The sequence below is a fragment of the Aedes albopictus genome, chromosome 3 (genome assembly GCF_035046485.1).
Source record: "Aedes albopictus strain Foshan chromosome 3, AalbF5, whole genome shotgun sequence".
NCBI lineage: Eukaryota > Metazoa > Arthropoda > Insecta > Diptera > Culicidae > Aedes > Aedes albopictus.
The window spans coordinates 111,557,509-111,576,605 of NC_085138.1; the positions used below are offsets into that span (position 1 = coordinate 111,557,509).

General features: G+C 41.5%; 1 protein-coding gene across 1 annotated transcript in view; it reads right to left on the reverse strand.

The window, feature by feature from the left end:
- LOC109423405 (uncharacterized) overlaps nucleotides 1-19,097 on the reverse strand; it is a 234,113-nt gene that overhangs the window by 186,585 nt on the left and 28,431 nt on the right. The window contains exon 2 of the mRNA XM_062843025.1: nucleotides 8,152-8,665. Coding sequence (XP_062699009.1) covers nucleotides 8,152-8,246 — 95 coding nt within the window. The 5' untranslated portion in view covers nucleotides 8,247-8,665. The remainder of the gene's footprint in view (nucleotides 1-8,151; nucleotides 8,666-19,097) is intronic.

Here is a 19,097-nt window from a genome sequence, read left to right on the forward strand (position 1 = left end):
GCTATGAGATTTCTAAAATTTGCATGGTCACTAGCTTCGCCTAGTGGCAGAATTGCGAAACAAGTGTTTATTGTTATGAAAGTTTATGTCATACTGATTAACTTTTCCAAAAATACCAACTTAATAAGTTATCGGTGGAGCGACACTAGTTTTGCCAAGCCGAAAAACTCCAAAAAGGTCGGAAAAAGACGAAAAAACCGGTGAACGCCACCTAGTGGCAGAATTTTGAAACAAGTGTTTATTTTTATGTAAGTTTATGTCATACTGATCAACTTTGCTGAAGACACCAACTTCGTAAGTTATCAGGATTCTGAGCTATGAAATTTCTAAAATTTGCATATTCACTAGCGCCGCCCAGTGGAGGAATTTTGAACTTCGCAACTCATCACCAGTAAGTTATTGGCGTACCCAACAACTTTTCCGAAGACACTATCCTTCCAAATTATCAGGGTCTTGAGCTGTCGCATATCGTAACGTGTGCTTGACAACCTGATATGGTTTCTGTAGTGCAATTTAGCATCAAACTGTTGATGGTCTCTCTAGCGGCCAAGTTGCCAACTAATCCTATGAACCAAAGTTCTAAATGGTAGATCTTATCAAGCCCTAAAACTTTTCCGAAGAAAGTATTGCGCTAACTCTTAACACACCCGAGATAATAGGCCATACCCCCAAAAGGCCGAAAACCCATAAGCTCTTAGTCTTCTATTAAGCGGATTCCTATTGCGCCCTCGACCTGTGATCTTATAAGAGTCTCGACTGTATATACAAAGATATAAAATAAGTTGAAAGAGATTGGTCAGGGCCAGGGATAAAACCCAGTGCCCAGGAGTAATCAGGAACATTAAACATTAAACCACAAAGTCCGTCAAATGAATCAGAGCCTTAATTCAATAAAGCTTTCAACAACAGTATAGTAAAATTCCCACAACTATCGTATACACAATATTTGCGCCGATAAATAAATAACGTATGATGAACATCCAGCTACGCCTCTGACAACATCACGATTGGTAACCCATAAAAAATTTCTTGCGCCCCGTTGTTGATCCTCATCATCATATGCTCGATCATTATCCTCGTTTCGTTCCAACTACTTTGCGTGGTCTCCCCCAAACCAAACTGTCGTTAATTTATTCTTCATCATCACTTCGTCGTCGTCGTCGCCGTCGCCGTGGACCGAGCCAGTGCCAAAACGGACCAGAATGGTCAATTCTTCTTTTCAATGCCAGAAGCCACATGGCCATGAAAAATCATGAAGTTAGAGCCGTCGAATGCCTACCTTTGTTGCAAAAACATGAAACTCCCTCAATACGGATTTCTCCGGTGGTCACTCCGGTGGCCAAAACAGACCAGAATGGTTAATTCTTCTTTTCAATGCCAGAATCCACATGGCCAAGAAAAATCATGAAGTTAGAACCGTCGAATGCCTATATTTGTTGCAAAAACATGAAACTCCCTCAACACGAATTTCACCGGTGGTCACTCCGGTGGCCAAAGCGAACCAGAATATTCAATTGTTCTATTTAATACCAGAAGCAACATGTCCATGAAAAATCATGAAGTTAGAGCCGTCGAATGCCTATCTTTGTTGCAAAAACATGAAACTCCCTCAATACGAGTTTCTCCGGTGGTCACTCCGGTGGCCAAAACAGACCATTGTGGTCAATTCTTCTTTTCAATGCCAGAAGCCACATGGCCATGAAAAATCATGAAGTTAGAGCCGTCGAATGCCTACCTTTGTTGCAAAAACATGAAACTCCCTCAATACGGATTTCTCCGGTGGTCACTCCGGTGGCCAAAACAGACCAGAATGGTTAATTCTTCTTTTCAATGCCAGAATCCACATGGCCAAGAAAAATCATGAAGTTAGAACCGTCGAATGCCTATATTTGCTGCAAAAACATGAAACTCCCTCAACACGAATTTCACCGGTGGTCACTCCGGTGGCCAAAGCGAACCAGAATATTCTATTGTTCTATTTAATACCAGAAGCAACATGTCCATGAAAAATCATGAAGTTAGAGCCGTCGAATGCCTATCTTTGTTGCAAAAACATGAAACTCCCTCAATACGAGTTTCTCCGGTGGTCACTCCGGTGGCCAAAACAGACCATTGTGGTCAATTCTTCATGGCCATGGCCATGAAAAATCATGAAGTTAGAGCCGTCGAATGCCTATCTTTGTTGCAAAAACATGAAACTCCCTCAATACGAATTTCACCGGTGGTCACTCCGGTGGCCAAAGCGAACCAGAATATTCAATTGTTCTATTAAATACCAGAAGCAACATGTCCATGAAAAATCATGAAGTTAGAACCTTCGAATGCCTATATTTGTTGCAAAAACATGGAAGTCCCTAAATGCGATTTTTTCCGGTGGTCACTCCGGTGGCCAAAACAGACCATTGTTGTCAATTCTTCTTTTCAATGCCAGAAGCCACATGGCCATGAAAAATCATGAAGTTAGAACCGTCGAATGCCTATCTTTGTTGCAAAAACATGAAACTCCCTCAATACGGATTTCTCCGGTGGTCACTCCGGTGGCCAAAACAGACCAGAATGGCCAATTCTTCTTTTTAATGCCAGAAGCCGCCATGAAATATCATGAAGTTAGAGCCGTCGAATGCGTATCTTTGTTGCAAAAACATGGAAGCCCCTCAATACGGGTTTCTCCGGTGGTCACTCCGGTGGCCACATAAGACCACAATGTCCAACAATATTTTTACATATCACAACTATATGGAGCATGTAAAATTATTGAGATTTCATCATGAGTTAACCAACACAGATGTGTTTAGTGCGGAAAGACGTTCAATTTCGTTACAGTCAACTCGTTGGCCATCTTGTGGGATCCCTGGAACCGGTTCCAGAAGGACGGGACATAACCAGAAACATACAGAAATAGTTCTCGACAGATTGTATTATGGCTTAAAGAAGTTTGATGCAAAAAATTCTATCCTGTGAATAATATGAATGTGCTGTCTAGCACATTATCGTGAAAACATTACTTTCCGGATGTTCCGGATTTCCGGAACCGGTTCTTAAGAATTAGTCAATATTAAGGTCTTTAATCAAAGTCCACGTGAATACCTTTCCAACGATTCTTGAACGGTCCTGATTACTTGTTCGGTTGCAAAGTTATAGCTTGCCAAAGTTAGGGTTTCTAAAGCGGCATTTTTCTGTTGAAGCAGGTTCCCGGTGGCCACAGTGACCAAATCCGGAACTCTCCGGGGGTTTTGAAAACTAGACATGTGTGGCTTTCATTTGGGCCAAAGAAAATCAAAATCGGCCCAGCCACTGATTTTTGAGAGCCGTTCAAAGTTTGGGGTCAAAAATGACCCCAGGGTCTTATTTGTATCTTTTTTTTAGGGACTAAGGAAGGTTAAGGAGTAACTATGTACATGACTGAATACAGACCTTTTTACCCTCCCCGCTGTTGGGGAAATTAAGCCACTGCGTCCAATAAGCTGAACTTTTGTGGCATAATTTAAACCATATGGTATAAAGTATGGTAGAAGCAGAGTTCTCATGAAAGTTTTATTTTGCATTCACATTTCAGTAAATATATTTCCGTTGAATGGTACATTCCGGGTAATGGTTTTCCGGGTAGTGGTATAAAATCGACCCGTGCAAAGAAGAATGGGTGTATTAATATGCAGTGTCGTGTTGAATTGAGCTCAATGCTTCCAAGAAAACCATAGCTACATCAGCTCAAAGTTTAACATTTTTATGAAAATCGGCGTTTGTCCGATCAATTATGCACCACCCACAGTGTATGTTTTCTAAGAATCCACAAAAAAACATAAACATAAGCCATTTGAGGAATTCCTCAAGGAATCTCTAGAGGAGTTCCTCAGAAAATATCTGGTAAAGTTCGTCAAGGATCTAAGAATGTCTTGAAAAATCCTGCTAGAACTCCTAAGGTTATACAGTGGGACTCCTTTCTGTGTTATTGATTGGGGGTAAAAAGGCATAAAAAGAGGGAAATTGAGCATAAATTAAGTCATGGCTTTAATGGTGGTATCTAGTTCGCGAAAACAGATCTTGCTCCGTGGCATTTGAAATGGGGCCAGGACCGTCTGAAAGCCAAAAAAAAGAGGAAATTCTTCGAGCTTCAGGGCGTTTCAGGAGGTTGTTTCAGGGGATTGCGGTCCGTCAGGTTTCGTTGGCATTTTAAGGGGTTACAGGGGTGTCCCAATAGTATTAGAAGGATTTCAGGGACGTTTCAAGGTGCTTTAAGGGCGGTTCAGGGGGTCTCAGGAGTCTTCAAAGGGCGTTACAAGAATTTTCAGATGCGTTTCAAGGTATTTCAGAGGCATTTCAAAGAGTTTCACGGGAAACCCGAAGGGTTTCAGTGGCATTTAAAATTGATTGTGATGATTTCAAGGAAGTTTCAGTGGGATTACGGAGGTATCAGTGGCGTTTTGAGGTAGGGCTGAATCCGGGGGGTTTCAGGAAGAATCTCAAAGGAGTTCAGGGACATTTCAAATGGATTGCAGGGATTCCAAGGGCATCTCAATAGGATTATGAAGGTTTCAGGGGTGTCAAGGCATTACGTGGGCGTTTTGGCGCAGCATCATAACATCCGAGGCCATAATGTCCCCGGACTTTGTGGCGCATTTTTCAGGGGCATAACGGCCAAACATGCACATATGTCACAAAGTCCAAGGAAAGAAGGCACATAGGATATTATGACACATCCAAACTTTTGGATGCTATTTCGCAAAAAAAACGCGACTTAACGACCGGGACAGCATGGTCTCGGGCGTTGTGATCCGGCCCCGGGCGTTTTAAGGAGTTTCAAAGGGATTTTGTGAAGTGGTCTCTGAAAATCCTGAAAATCCCCTCGGACCCCATGTACCGCAGCTGAGACCGTCCGAAACCTACGAAAACGCACATGTAAAGCCTTCGACACCCATCGGAAATGCTCTGAAACTATCTGAAATTATGCCTTCAAAACCCCCTCATTCCCCCGAAAACAGTTTTGACTCTTTTGCAATTTTCAGATCCAAGTTCAAAACTATTGTAACTCCAGGTCTGTATTGCGAAACTGTCATTTTTTCCTGAAATTCCCTGCTATCCCCTGAAACGCCCCGGAAATGCCCTCCCAGCCAACACGAAGGATGCTAAAGTAGAGGCCATATCGGTACATGCAACAATTTAACCACGTATGAAGTGTACTAATATCACCTCTACTTTAGCATCCTTTTCAACAGGATAGACGATCATGTGTTGACTGGGCTCTGAAACGCCTCAAAGACTTCCTAAAATGCCTCTCAAACCACCTGGAACGCCCCAGAAACACCCTGAAGCACCCAGAGACTCCCTGAGACCCCCCTAAGGGACCCCCTAAAACCTCCTTGGATACCGTGAAACGACCCTGAGACCTCTTGGTACATCCTGTTACCTCTTGAAATTCCCCTGAAACCACCTGAAACGTTCCTGAGGCCCGCTGGAAACTCCCTGCAACACCTTGAAACCCCTTGAAGCGATCCTGAGGCACTCTGAGACCCTCTTAAACCTCCTGGGACCCTTAGGAAGGATCTCTAGAGTAATTTTTTAAGAAATCACTGTACAAATCATATGAAAAATTCCTAAATGAGTACCGCAATGAACCACTGGTGGGATGGTTTAAGGTATCCCTAAAAGTGTGTAGGAACTCTTCTAAAATTACTGAGAAATTCCTGAGGGTATTCTATGGGTTTATTTTAGGAAGTCAGAAAGAACTTTAAGTTCTTGTAACAATAGATTTTCTTAAAAACGTTCTCCAAGGATCGCTGCCCGTTGATGAAGTAATGTATCGAGATATTTATGTTGTTATTTCTCCAAATTTCACATTTATCAACCATTCGGCGAAAAAAAATCATCAAGGTATCTCTAGAGAAAACTATAAGGGAATCTTTAGATTAATTCCTTAAGAAATCCTTAGAAATATCTTTAAAGTATTTGGAGGAATACCTCAAGGCATTCCCGGAAGGGGTTACTAAATCAAATCCCAGAGTATGTTCTAATAGAAGTACTGGAGTCGTCTCAGGAGAGTTTCTTAAGAAATCTTCGAAGGAATCCTTCAAGGAATTTCAGAAGGCATTACACGGAGAATTTTTTAAGAAATCGGAAACAATCTTCGAATATTTTTTGCAAGAATCTCTGGAGAAATTTCTAATGTAATTAGTAGAGAAAATCCCCCAATGCTTTTCTTAAGAAATTTCTGAGAATTTCTTCAGAAATCTCTTTAGGAATTTGCATAAACAATACTAGTTTCCATAAAATTATTTGTGGTTGAAGCAATGGGGCACGTTCGGTGTAGTACTAGATTTGTAGTAATGAGCTGAATTTTAGTATGGTGAGAAGGTGAATTCTCCGTTTCTGCAATGAAATGGTGCAAAAAGCGTGGGTATTATGATTCCTTGCCTAATTTGATGCTGTTTGAGCAAAAATTTAGATAACTATGTTGTTTATGTTGCAAGAAATGGAGAAAACAACAACACGGTTACCCAAAATTTTACTCAAAGAGCATCAAATAAGGCAAGGAATCATAAAACCCACGCTTTTTGAACCATTCATTTGCAGCTCATTACTTCAATTCTAGCACTCCACCGATTGTGTCCTAGGGGCCGTCACGCTTCTAGGGGGGAGAGGGGGATCTTGCAGAACGTGGCGACCCATATAAAAACTTGCAAGGTCTCATACAAAAAGTATGGCATTGGAAAAGGTCGATTTTTGCGTGACATAATTTGTGTATCACCCCCTATTGATTATTTCTTCATGTTATTCTGGAGTCTCAAAATGAAGTTCCATGAGACTGTATAAACTTTTTTAAGTACAGGATGCTTTTCATGTTTTTAAACAGAGAAAGCGATGGAGCAAGCAACAGACAAACATTTTAGTGGAATTGCTTGGTGAGCTCCTTCCATGCCCGCCCATTTAACCCATAGTGAGTTGTCGATTATGACGCGGTGTCGTTCCTAATATGCTCTAGCCGACAATGGATCAGCACCGCGGTCGTCGGCAACCGTCGTCGTTGTCGTCGCAGCGTTGCCCCTAACTCTAGGCTGGTGGAATAGGTTTAAAAGCATTTTTTTCCCCTTTCTTCATCTGGAACGACGATTACCGAATTTGTTCGCTATTGTTCTGCTCATGGTTCAAATTGAATTTTGATTGATTGAGCATTTTTCCACTTTATTTTGCTCCTGCCGCACTCCGTTGCGTTGCTTCTGCTGCTGCTGCCGCCGTTGCCTTTTGCTCGGATTTGGATTTCTTTTCATTCATAATGTGCCCGGTAATGGTGATGGCAAGACAGTGAGTGAGAGGAGGTCGCACCGCAAGCATACAAGTAAGTGAACCTGTTTGGCAGTCCATAAAGAGGTTTGTTCTTTTTGATTTCTATTAGTCGGTCGGTTAATTGAATCCATTGGAATGGGGAATTAGCATTTGCGCCTATAATTGGTTTCAATAACTTTGGCGTATTCTATTTTTATCGTAAAGGTCGCATGTATTGATGCAATTAGCTTGATTTTTTGTTAAAAATGATGACTTGGACGTATTTCATGGCCTTTGTTATTGGAGTTACGATTCTTATCAAACTCCAGTAATATCTTTGTATGTATTTTTCATCTTGTGGAAGCAGAAATAGATCATTGCAATCCAAGGTTTTATTTAACAAAAAGGCATGCCATGGGTGTATACCGCCGTTCTACGAATAATTGTCCCATGTTGTAGAGGAATCCCTATGTACTGGAAGAAATTAGGTGAAGAACACAGTATATTAATGAGTATTAAGAAAAAAACTTCTGTATAGATTCCCTCACAACAACTTTTAGGAAAACTAAATGTGAGTTCTTCCTAATGAAATTGATGTTTTCTAGAGTCTTTTTCTATGTTTTCGGCACTAGTTTCAAACAAATATCTTGAAAATTAGATGAATATTTGGGGATTATTTGAAGACTTTTTAAAGTAATTTGTCAAGTAATTATCCACAAAGGTTTCTGGAGAGTTGAAAGGAGAAACATTTGTAGTAGATGTTAATGGGGTGATCAATTCTTTTTTTTTTTTATTTTTTAGCAATCTTCTCATTTTATGCATTATAATGATATAAATTGAACATCTATATTTAAAGTATGTATTTATCATGTTACATGAGGTCATTACACTCACCTAGTGAACATTTTGAAGTTCGATTGCTGTCCTCCTACTGCCGATATCCTGGAAGTGTACCGCTCCCCGCCTTGTTCCGTGTACTCCGATCTCATGAATCTCGTTAGTTTTTCCGAAAGTTTCCACGTGTAAAAATGGAACTATTCTCTCACAAATTCACACAACGTTCACTAGAGGAGACGTTCTTCTTATTCAAATGACATCGACGCGACATTACCATCAAGCGACGAACCCGATTTCTACCGACGGTACACAATTTGTTTGCGGGATCACAACCTCCAATCCTCTAATCCACTTTCGTTAGCTGGTTGCACACACGTTAAACCACCGTTGCCACCGTTCTATATTTGTGGTGTTTCAGAAGGTTACGGGGGTGTTGTACAGCTTCCCTCCGAACATCATCCGCGGGACGATGTTTTCTTCGTTGACGATGACACGTCCCGCCCGGACGTCGCGTCGTCGTGGGGGCTGTGCTCTAGTATTTCCCTCTCGGTAGGAGGTGGTCGTTATGTAGCTGAAAGTGGAAACAAGAAAGAGGTGCTTGTTAGAGGCATCTGCATCCGAAGGGGGTTACGGCTGGTTGACATTTGATTTTGTTGAAGTGAACTATTTTAACGTTAGTTGTATGGGTCGATCCTGTGAATGGTTATGGAATAACAAAATCATGTTAAAATGTTTTTGTTTTGAGATGATTAATAGTCCTCGAATTTATTTCTAAATAATCGCTATTGCTGTTAAGAATTGATTAAGGCTATAGCGTTTTCAGTCCAAAACACAAACAAATGTGCAATAATTAACTCGACTTATTTTATCAATTTGAATGGGACTTCGATCAAGTGCTGGGTTTCATACATTACTTTTGCAACAACACATCCATTTTTCTTCACCATATTTTTGCAAGGGCGTGAGAAAAAAGGCAGATTTTGTTCTTCAAAAAATTGTAACTTGTAAAATGGTTGGATTGAAAAGGTGTCTTCGAAGATGTTTCAGGATATTTAAAGAACTTTTAGAAACAACATACCGAGAGTAATATTCATTGTACAATGTACATCTATGTTAGACATCATATAATTTCGATTTTTCCAAAAACCTTTCCTGTGTTGACGCGATTCGTACGCTGAGTTGGAAATGTTTATTATTTTGTAAATTTATAATACTTTTATTTTTAGGTTTTCACGTTTAGTTCCATGGGTCTTCCCAAAAAAAATCGTGCGTGATTTGGAAAACATGCAGTCAAAAGTTGAACACTCTCAGTGAATTTAAAATTTAAACAATAGCTTCAAGCTAAAAGTGGATTATCTCATATTTGTTTTTGATTTTTTATCAAATAGCGGAGCAATATTTTCAAAATCGGTTTTCGTACACATGAAGAGAAAGGATCAAGGATCACCTGAATTTTCTCTAAGCGGAAAATGTTTTTCGTTTTTGCGGAAACCATTTTTAAACTAAATTTCTAGAACAAATGGTTTTTACAAAAATGGAAAATCTTATTGTTACTTTGATTACCGTTTACTTTGCCTTTTTGGATTACAATTGGTGTTTCCAGTGATGATTCAAATTTTTTAACCTTCTTGACGTTTCAACCTACTTTATTGCTTTTGGTCATCTTCAGAACTGTCAGATTAAACAATACAAAAAAAATCACAAATTACAAACTTTATAAACATTACAAACTTTATACAAATTACCAATACAAACATTTACGATTCCGCCGGATGTTCGTTTGTCAACGTGGCACATTCAATTCCAAAATCGTTTTGTTCTTACTTAATATGTCCTCGACTCTCTTGTTGTCGTCGTGATCGTCATTCATCAAGTTGTTGTATGTGTTCGAAACAGTTGAACGAACGATTTTAGAATTAAGGTGAAACATCGAGAAATCCCATAGCAATTTCGCATACAAACGCTAGAGGCACAAATCTGACGAACGATTTATTTATCCTGGATTTGCTCACTTGCAAAAAAAAGGTAGCTTTTTTAAATCGAAAGCATTTGTATACGAATGTTCAAGATTCGTGCTCTTGAAAACGTGAGCAGGGGAACAAGTCAGTCATTGTGGCAGCCACATTTGTACTCTCTGATCTTTCTCCTTAAGTGTGCCGCCTTTTTTGACCAAATGTTACTTCTAGTCCAACATTTACCCAATTGTCGCCTTCTTGTCACTAGGTTTACTGTAGAGCAGAACTTGCTCGGAATTATTTTTTTACTCAACTTCTCAGTTCATTAATTGATTAACCGTTATGTGTCCGACAAACTTTTTGCTTTTATCTACACCGTGTTTTTTTAAATGGGCACTGGGTACCCGGGTGGCACGGTAAAGGCTGGGTATGCTGCGCAATTCAGATCCCATTGTGATCCACTAGCCTCTGCCCAGCAACTCCTATCCCTACCTCCACGCGGTACCGGCCGGAAACTATGAGCAACCTTAGGGAAGATCGGGTAACCAACCCCGGTGGGACCTTTGGTCGTAGGCTGACAGGGAAGGGGGGGTTTGCTTCGGCAAACCTGAGCGTCTGTTCTCCAGGAGGAGCGGCTCACAACAGCGTCTGATCCCCATGTTAGGGGCGGCTGATCTACGTCCGAGTGCCAGGGAAGGACTCTAAGCTCAACTGTGCACTATGGTCCTCCGGAAAGTAGGGGGTTGGTGTCAGGCCCTACGAGCCAGCCGTAAAAACCCATTGTAACGGAAAATCAGCAACAGAATAATACGAACCGAGACCAACGGCAACGACCCCAGCGAACAAAAAGGACTTGCGATTGGAAACTCGGTACGTGGAACTGCCGATCTCTCAACTTCATTGGGAGCACCCGCATACTCGCCGATCTACTGAAGGACCGCGGGTTCGGCATCGTAGCGCTGCAGGAGGTGTGTTGGACAGGATCCATGGTGCGAACGTTTAGAGGTAATCATACCATCTACCAGAGCTGCGGCAACACACGCGAGCTGGGAACAGCTTTCATCGTGATGGGTGATATGCAGAGGCGCGTGATCGGTTGGTGGCCGATCGACGAAAGAATGTGCAGGTTGAGGATCAAGGGCCGATTCTTCAACTTCAGCATAATAAACGTGCACAGCCCACACTCCGGAAGTACTGATGATGACAAGGACGCATTTTACGCGCAGCTCGAACGCGAGTACGATCGCTGCCCAAGCCACGACGTCAAGATCATCATAGGAGATTTGAACGCTCAGGTAGGCCAGGAGGAGGAATTCAGACCGACGATTGGTAAGTTTAGCGCCCACCAGCAAACGAACGAAAACGGCCTACGACTCATTGATTTCGCCGCCTCCAAAAATATGGCCATACGTAGCACCTTTTTCCAACACAGCCTCCCTTATCGTTACACCTGGAGATCACCACTGCAGACGGAATCTCAAATCGACCACGTTCTGATTGACGGACGGCACTTCTCCGACATTATCGACGTCAGGACCTATCGTGGCGCCAACATCGACTCCGACCACTATCTGGTGATGGTCAAACTGCGCCCAAAACTCTCCGTCATCAACAATGTACGGTACCAGCGACCGCCACGGTACAACCTAGAGCGACTGAAGCAACCGGATGTCGCCTCAGCATACGCGCAGAATCTCGAAGCCGCGTTGCCAGACGAGGGCGAGCTCGATGAGGCCCCTCTAGAGGACTGCTGGAGTACAGTGAAAGCAGCCGTCAACGACGCAGCCGAGAGCACCATCGGGTACGTGGAACGGAATCGACGAAACGAATGATTCGACGAAGAGTGCAGAACGGTTTTGGAGGAGAAGAACGCAGCGAGGGCGGTAATGCTGCAGCAAGGGACTCGACAGAACGTGGAACGTTACAAACAGAAGCGGAAACAGCAGACCCGCCTCTTTCGGGAGAAAAAGCGCCGCCTGGAAGAAGCGGAGTGTGAAGAAATGGAACTGCTGTGCCGTTCCCAAGAAACACGGAAGTTCTATCAGAAACTCAACGCATCCCGCAACGGCTTCGTGCCGCGAGCCGAAATATGCAGGGATAAAGACGGAGGCCTCTTGACGGACGGACGTGAGGTGATCGAAAGGTGGAAGCAGCACTTCGATCAGCACCTGAACGGCGTAGGCACGGGAGCACACGGCAACGGAGGAAACGACGACGCCAGTGCAGCGGAGGACGGAAATGAACCAACTCCCACGCTGAGGGAAGTTAAGGATGCCATTCACCAGCTAAAAAAAAACAAAGCAGCTGGTAAGGATGGTATCGCAGCTGAACTCATCAAGATGGGCCCAGAAAAGTTGGCCACCTGTCTGCATCGGCTGATAGTCAGGATCTGGGAAACCGAACAGCTACCGGAGGAGTGGAAGGAAGGGGTAATCTGCCCCATTCACAAGAAAGGCGACCATTTGGAATGTGAGAACTTCAGGGCGATCACTATTTTGAATGCTGCCTACAAAGTGCTATCCCAGATCATCTTCCGTCGTCTGTCACCTGAAACAAATGAGTTCGTGGGAAGTTATCAAGCCGGCTTCATCGACGGCCGGTCGACAACGGACCAGATCTTTACCGTACGGCAAATCCTCCAGAAATGCCGTGAATACCAGGTCCCAACGCACCACCTGTTCATCGACTTCAAAGCGGCATACGATAGTATCGACCGCGCAGAGCTATGAAGAATCATGGACGAAAACGGCTTTCCTGGGAAGCTGACTAGACTGATTAAAGCAACGATGGACGGTGTGCAAAACTGCGTAAGGGTTTCGGGTGAACTATCCAGTTCATTCGTATCTCGCCGGGGACTGCGACAAGGTGACGGACTCTCATGTCTACTCTTCAACATCGCGCTGGAAGGTGTGATGCGACGAGCCGGGCTCAACAGCCGGGGAACGATTTTCACAAAATCCGGTCAATTTGTGTGCTTTGCGGACGACATGGACATTATCGCTAGAACATTTGGAACGGTGGCAGAACTGTACACCCGCCTGAAACGCGAAGCAGCAAAGGTCGGACTGGTGGTGAATGCCTCAAAAACAAAGTACATGCTGGTAGGCGGAACCGAACACGACCGGATCCGTCTGGGTAGTAATGTTACGATAGACGGGGATACTTTCGAGGTGGTGGAGGAATTCGTCTACCTCGGATCCTTACTGACGGCTGACAACAACGTGAGCCGTGAAATTCGGAGGCGCATCATCAGCGGAAGTCGGGCCTACTACGGGCTCCAGAAGAAACTGCGGTCGAAAAAGATTCACCCACGCACCAAATGCACCATGTACAAAACGTTAATAAGACCGGTAATCCTCTACGGGCACGAGACATGGACCATGCTCGAGGAGGACCTACAAGCACTCGGAGTTTTCGAGCGACGCGTGCTAAGAACGATCTTCGGCGGTGTGCAGGAGAACGGTGTGTGGCGGAGAAGGATGAACCACGAGCTCGCTGCACTTTACGGCGAACCCAGCATCCAGAAGGTGGCCAAAGCCGGAAGGATACGGTGGGCAGGGCATGTTGCAAGAATGCCGGACAACAACCCTGCAAAGCTGGTGTTTGCAACGGATCCGGTTGGCACAAGAAGGCGTGGAGCGCAGAAAGCACGATGGGCGGACCAGGTGGAGCGTGACTTGGCGAGCATTGGGCGTGACCGAGGATGGAGAGCGGCAGCCACAAACCGAGTATTGTGGCGTACTATTGTTGATTATGTCTTGTCTTAATGATGTAGAACAAATAAATGTATGTATGTATGTATGTATGTATGTATGGGTACCCGGGTACCCTGTCGGCCACATAAGGGTTAAACTTCTTACGTCCTCCCTTTGAGAAGGTTGCAGCAGTGATTTTAACCATATTAGAACATCACGAACCGTTAAATTATTTCGTCAATGCAAAAATGAAAGAAAAATATTTATCTTTAATCCTCTAATGGATACCTGGGGTCCATTGGTCCCCAGAGCCAGTTTGAAGTGGTCGCAGAAAAGTTTGGATTGACATATCGGCCCAAAGTACCTTCAAAGTACATCGCGATGAGTTATTTGAGCAAAGATACCAATAGTGTCAAGGTGTACTATGGATTAATATCGATGTCAAAGTTGAACCGGGCGATTTTGTACCCCTGGGGTCCATCGGACCCCACGTCACAATGTTTTTATCTTTTGATCATGACTTCGTATATAGACCAAGTTAATGTTTTGTGACTTCTCAGTCTTGAGAAAATCGAATCGCTGTTATTTTATTTTGTCCGACGTTTCGGTCCGTTTGGGACCTTCTTCAGGGACTCAATAGTTACAGTGTTCTCGTCCACTGTGGTTCGACAGAACCTGTAACTATCTCATGGATCGAGTTTTCCCGCACAATCGCAGCCAAGTCGGATGCCCTATCGGAAACAAAACTCGGTCCAAAGTTATCAAAAGCAATGGTGATCGTTCTCGGGTTAGGTACTAAATTCTGGAGTGCTAACTTCGGACGCGTACACACCAATATTGATAGCAGCTTTATTCTTGGTAGCAGCTTCAATGCTGAAATTTAGATTAAGGGATTATATATGTTGAGGTTGAGCACAAAATTTATTTTTTTAATTCTTTGATTTTAAAGCATGGATTCTTAAGAGTGCTGTGTCAAATTTTCATAGGATCCAAGCAGTAACTAGTACTAATTACCAAAGTTTTTACATTTTCTGTCAAACGTGTTTTCCGTTTCCAAATATTCAACTCATTGACACTTATGGGAGCGTCGGTGAGTCGCTGATCTTTTGTAAAGTAGGTGTCATATCATCACATCCTTTCCTATCCTTCTAACGGAGAAGATGGGCGTGGCCGGCAATGCAAGTTTTCATGTCTTTTTTACTTCTACCTCTGATTGAGTAGCTGTTTCTTCCCAAATAGCATTCCATAAGCAGTTAGAAGAGGAGTATTAAAGTTTTAACATGACAACTTTTAGTATGCAGTCTACGATAACGGTAACGGAGTAATTCACCACGCAACGCAATACAAAAAATAATAAATAAATAAAAAATTCCGTAAATGTTATCGAATTACTACAAAAATATCAGCGTAATTGAAGTTTCATTACGAAGAACGAGAGGAATGAAGAGAGCAGCTTTGCTTAAGTAGAACAAAAATCAATTTCATGATTCTACCGAGTATAAATTAGAATTTCAATATGTGTGCTCTTGAAAACGTGATTGGCCATTTTGGCAGGAATATTTGTACAGTACTGGTCAGAATAAAGTACGCATTGACCGATTTGCATACAGCATGCTAAATTTTGGAGTTTTATATCTCAGCTTCTAGAACACCGTTTGATTTCAAATTTTGGCTGTTCACTTTTATTAATTTAAAATTTGTTAACTTAAATTAAATTAACTTAAAATTTGAATCTCATGAGATTCCTCCGAAAGCATTGTGAATATTACACAAGAAGTTTCTTTTGGGATTCCTCCAAATCAAGGAGATTCTTATGGGTTTACTTTACCTTTTCTTAAGGAATCCTTCTGAGTATGCCTCTATAAGTAATTTCAGAATTCCTCAGTGGGTATAATGGGATTTTTTATGTAATCTATTGATATTACTCCTGGAAAGTACTCTGGAAACCACGGAAACAAATCCATTCCCAAAATCTTGTATATAACTCATAATTTCCCGATAACCTTATGATTTTATGTTATAAATATACACCATGATTTTAATTCATGTTCTTATGTTTTATTTCACCGTAACGCAATGTACCCGTTATTGTTTTGGTATTCGACGACCAAAAATGAGAAATATAACCATGAATTTATGAATAAATTAGCCGATAACCATGAATAGCATTCATAAGATCAAGAATTATTTTTATGATTCTGTCGATCGTTCTGATGCTTTTCAACCACATTCATAAATTTATGGTTGGGCGAGATGGAACCATGATTGGAATTCATGAAATCAAAAAGTATTTTTGTGATTCCGTCGTCGATGGTCCCAAATACTTTGAGCCTATATTTATAAATTTATGGTTGGGCGAGATAGAACCATGATTAGAATTCATGAAAGTGCGTGCTTCTATTCATATATCTAGACAACTCATTTATGATATTATGAATTATTACCATGATATTATGAATTTTAAGACATCATAAGACCATGATTTTTTATTCATGGTGATGGGAATGGATTTTTTTCCGTGTGGTGCCCCCGGGGAAGTGGCCAGTTCGGGATTTTTTTCCTGAACCCTTGTGACATATCCATCCAAATAATTATGCACATACTGTAGAATGCATTTCATGTTTTTTGGGCATATTATTCATTATCAGAAATACTCTGGAAACCTGGTTTTCATCGAGGAATTTGATCTAGGGTTTTCTCTAGATGTTCATGTAGATTCCAAGAACATACTTTTGGGGTTTGCCGGAATCGACTCGTTCAGGATTCTCGGAGGTAGCTCTTGGAGGAACTCTAGCAGCAGATTAGGAAATCTTGGAAAAATTCCAAAGACGATTTTGGAGGAAATGCAACACAAGCATTTGCAGAAATCCAAAAATGACGACAAGGAGGAAAATCCCAGAAAAAACTTCGGTAGGAACTCTAGTACGAAGTCAAGGAGTAACCCCAAAACGAGCTCCTGAAGATATCCATGGATGAATCCCAGAAGGTTTCTTTGGAGGAATGCCAAAAAAAACTTTTAAAACTCGCAGGAGGGATAGATATAGATAGAGTTTCAGAAATTTATTTGAAGAAACCCCAAGAAGAACTTGTGTGGGGATCCAAATAAAACTCATGGAGAAATTTCAAAAAATGTTTTTGAAATTAAAAAAATCCTGGAACAATTATTATAGGAGCTGTTGGAGGAAACTTTGGAAGAACTCTTATGAGAGTATCCAAAAGAAAATCAGAGCGAATCTCAGAAGAAACTCCTTGAGCAATTTCAGAAAACCAAACCCAGAATTGGTTCCTTTAAAGGAAAATGTATCGCTGGTGGAGAATTCCAGGAGGAGTTTTAAAATAGGCACCTGGGTTAATCCTAGAAGCAGTTGCTGAAAAAAAAAACACAATAGTTAACCTTTTTTTTGTCTTAAAGAGATTTTCAGCCCTAGGCTGGTTCATCTCTGACTGAGTCAACCATTCTTTTAGGTGTCCAAATAAAAACTTCTCAACGAATTCCAAGAAATAACCTAAAGAAATTACCTAGAGAATTCCCTTAACCGTTCTTAGAGGAATCCCAGAATGAACACCTTTCAGGGGAACCAAAAATAAATTCTGGAGAAATATCAAGAGACTGCATATAAAAATCCCATCCGTCGAAAAATCGTGAAAGTACTTATGAAGGTATTCCAAGGAATTGCTTAGAAGAATTTCATAAGATTACGTATAGTAATACCAAAATAACCCGACTAGATGGACATTACAAAATTATAACAAGCTGTGTTATTTTGTTACAATACATTTTTATAACAAGGGTTGTTATAAAACATGTACCGTTAGTAATTAAAATAACAAAAAATCTATCAAAATTCCCACTGAAAAGAACAAAAATGTAATAACTTGTGTTATGATCATAACAAAAATATTACAAAACTTGTTCCATGAAATATGATAGAATATAACAAAATTATTACAAATTGCGTAATAATTCCTTTGACACCAATTAGGGTAAAAACTAATTTAATACTTATTTTTGGGTAAATATTTTTAAGTGTGTTATTCTATTTTTAGAAAAAAAGTAAGTAACATAAAAAATAGTTTCTAGAACGTTATAAAATTTTCGGGTCTGAACGGGATTTGAACCAAGACACCTACCATCGGTAGTAATCTGGCGCCTCTGCCAATGAGGCCATCACGGCTCTTGAGGAGAGCGGTGATAAAAGCTTTACTGGTTCTACGTATTGCCAGCTCCGTCGTTCAAATACTTGTTTGTCAGGCGTACACGAAAGCGGTAGTATGACATCACATACACAGCAAAAAAATATGAAAGTTAAACAGCACGTAAATTGAAGATCAACAGAAATTTGCGGCAGAAAAATGTAAATCACCAACATTAACCGTCAGCCGAGCAGTCCGCTGCTGGTCAGACGGCTTGTTTACAGATTTTAAAGCATATTCGCTTTAAATTTACATGCATCTGCTATAAATCATGCCAGCCACTCTCCGTCATCAACTAAACGAACGGCTGCTCGCAGCTGTGGCGGTTTTCCCGTTGTCTCTCTCAGTACTCTCTGCAGCAGCCGGAGCATGTCGGGAATGTGTGTATTATGGTAGAAGCAGTTTCACTTTGACTGTCTACTATTCAACAAGCTGAGATAGCCGAGAGAGCACGGGCGTGCTACTCACACCCCAAGGATCTGAGTTCAATTCTCGCTAGGACCGCAATTTTTCTTTATATTTTCTAACAGATTTCTGCCCTGTAATTTTAAGATCGCACAAAAATTTCCATCATATATGACGGGGTCCTTTTGTTACATTCGATCCGTCATAATTTTACAGGTTTTTTTCGAACTGTGTAGAGCTCGTTGACATATAATAGACTTGATTTGTCGATGGAGATCTTGTTTTATTCGATCACAATTATATCATAGGCAGATATGATAACAACTTTAGATATGATTTAGTTATATTCAAAATTTTATTTTGTTTTAAGCAATGAAATGAAATCCATTACATAAGTGGTCATCCATAGAGTATATCGTCACGTTTAGAGGAGGCAGGGAGGGTTGAAAATTTCCAATTTTAGCGTGACGTACTTAGCCCTTCAAGAGGCGCGCCGTTGGAAAAAGTATAACACCACCAAAAAAAGCTCACTCGTCGAATACGGCGCGAGCTCGGTGCAGTTTCAGGATCATGGCGCGCGTCCAGAAAGATTAATGGATGCTCCCTAAGGTCGAAAAAAATAGGCTGAATAAATTCCATGATTAACTGAGCAGAATTAGTAGCATAGAGGGCGTTTTTTAATGATAATAATTATTTTATTCCACTTTTGCTCTCCACGTTCAATTACATTCACTACTCGGTATATTTTATTAAT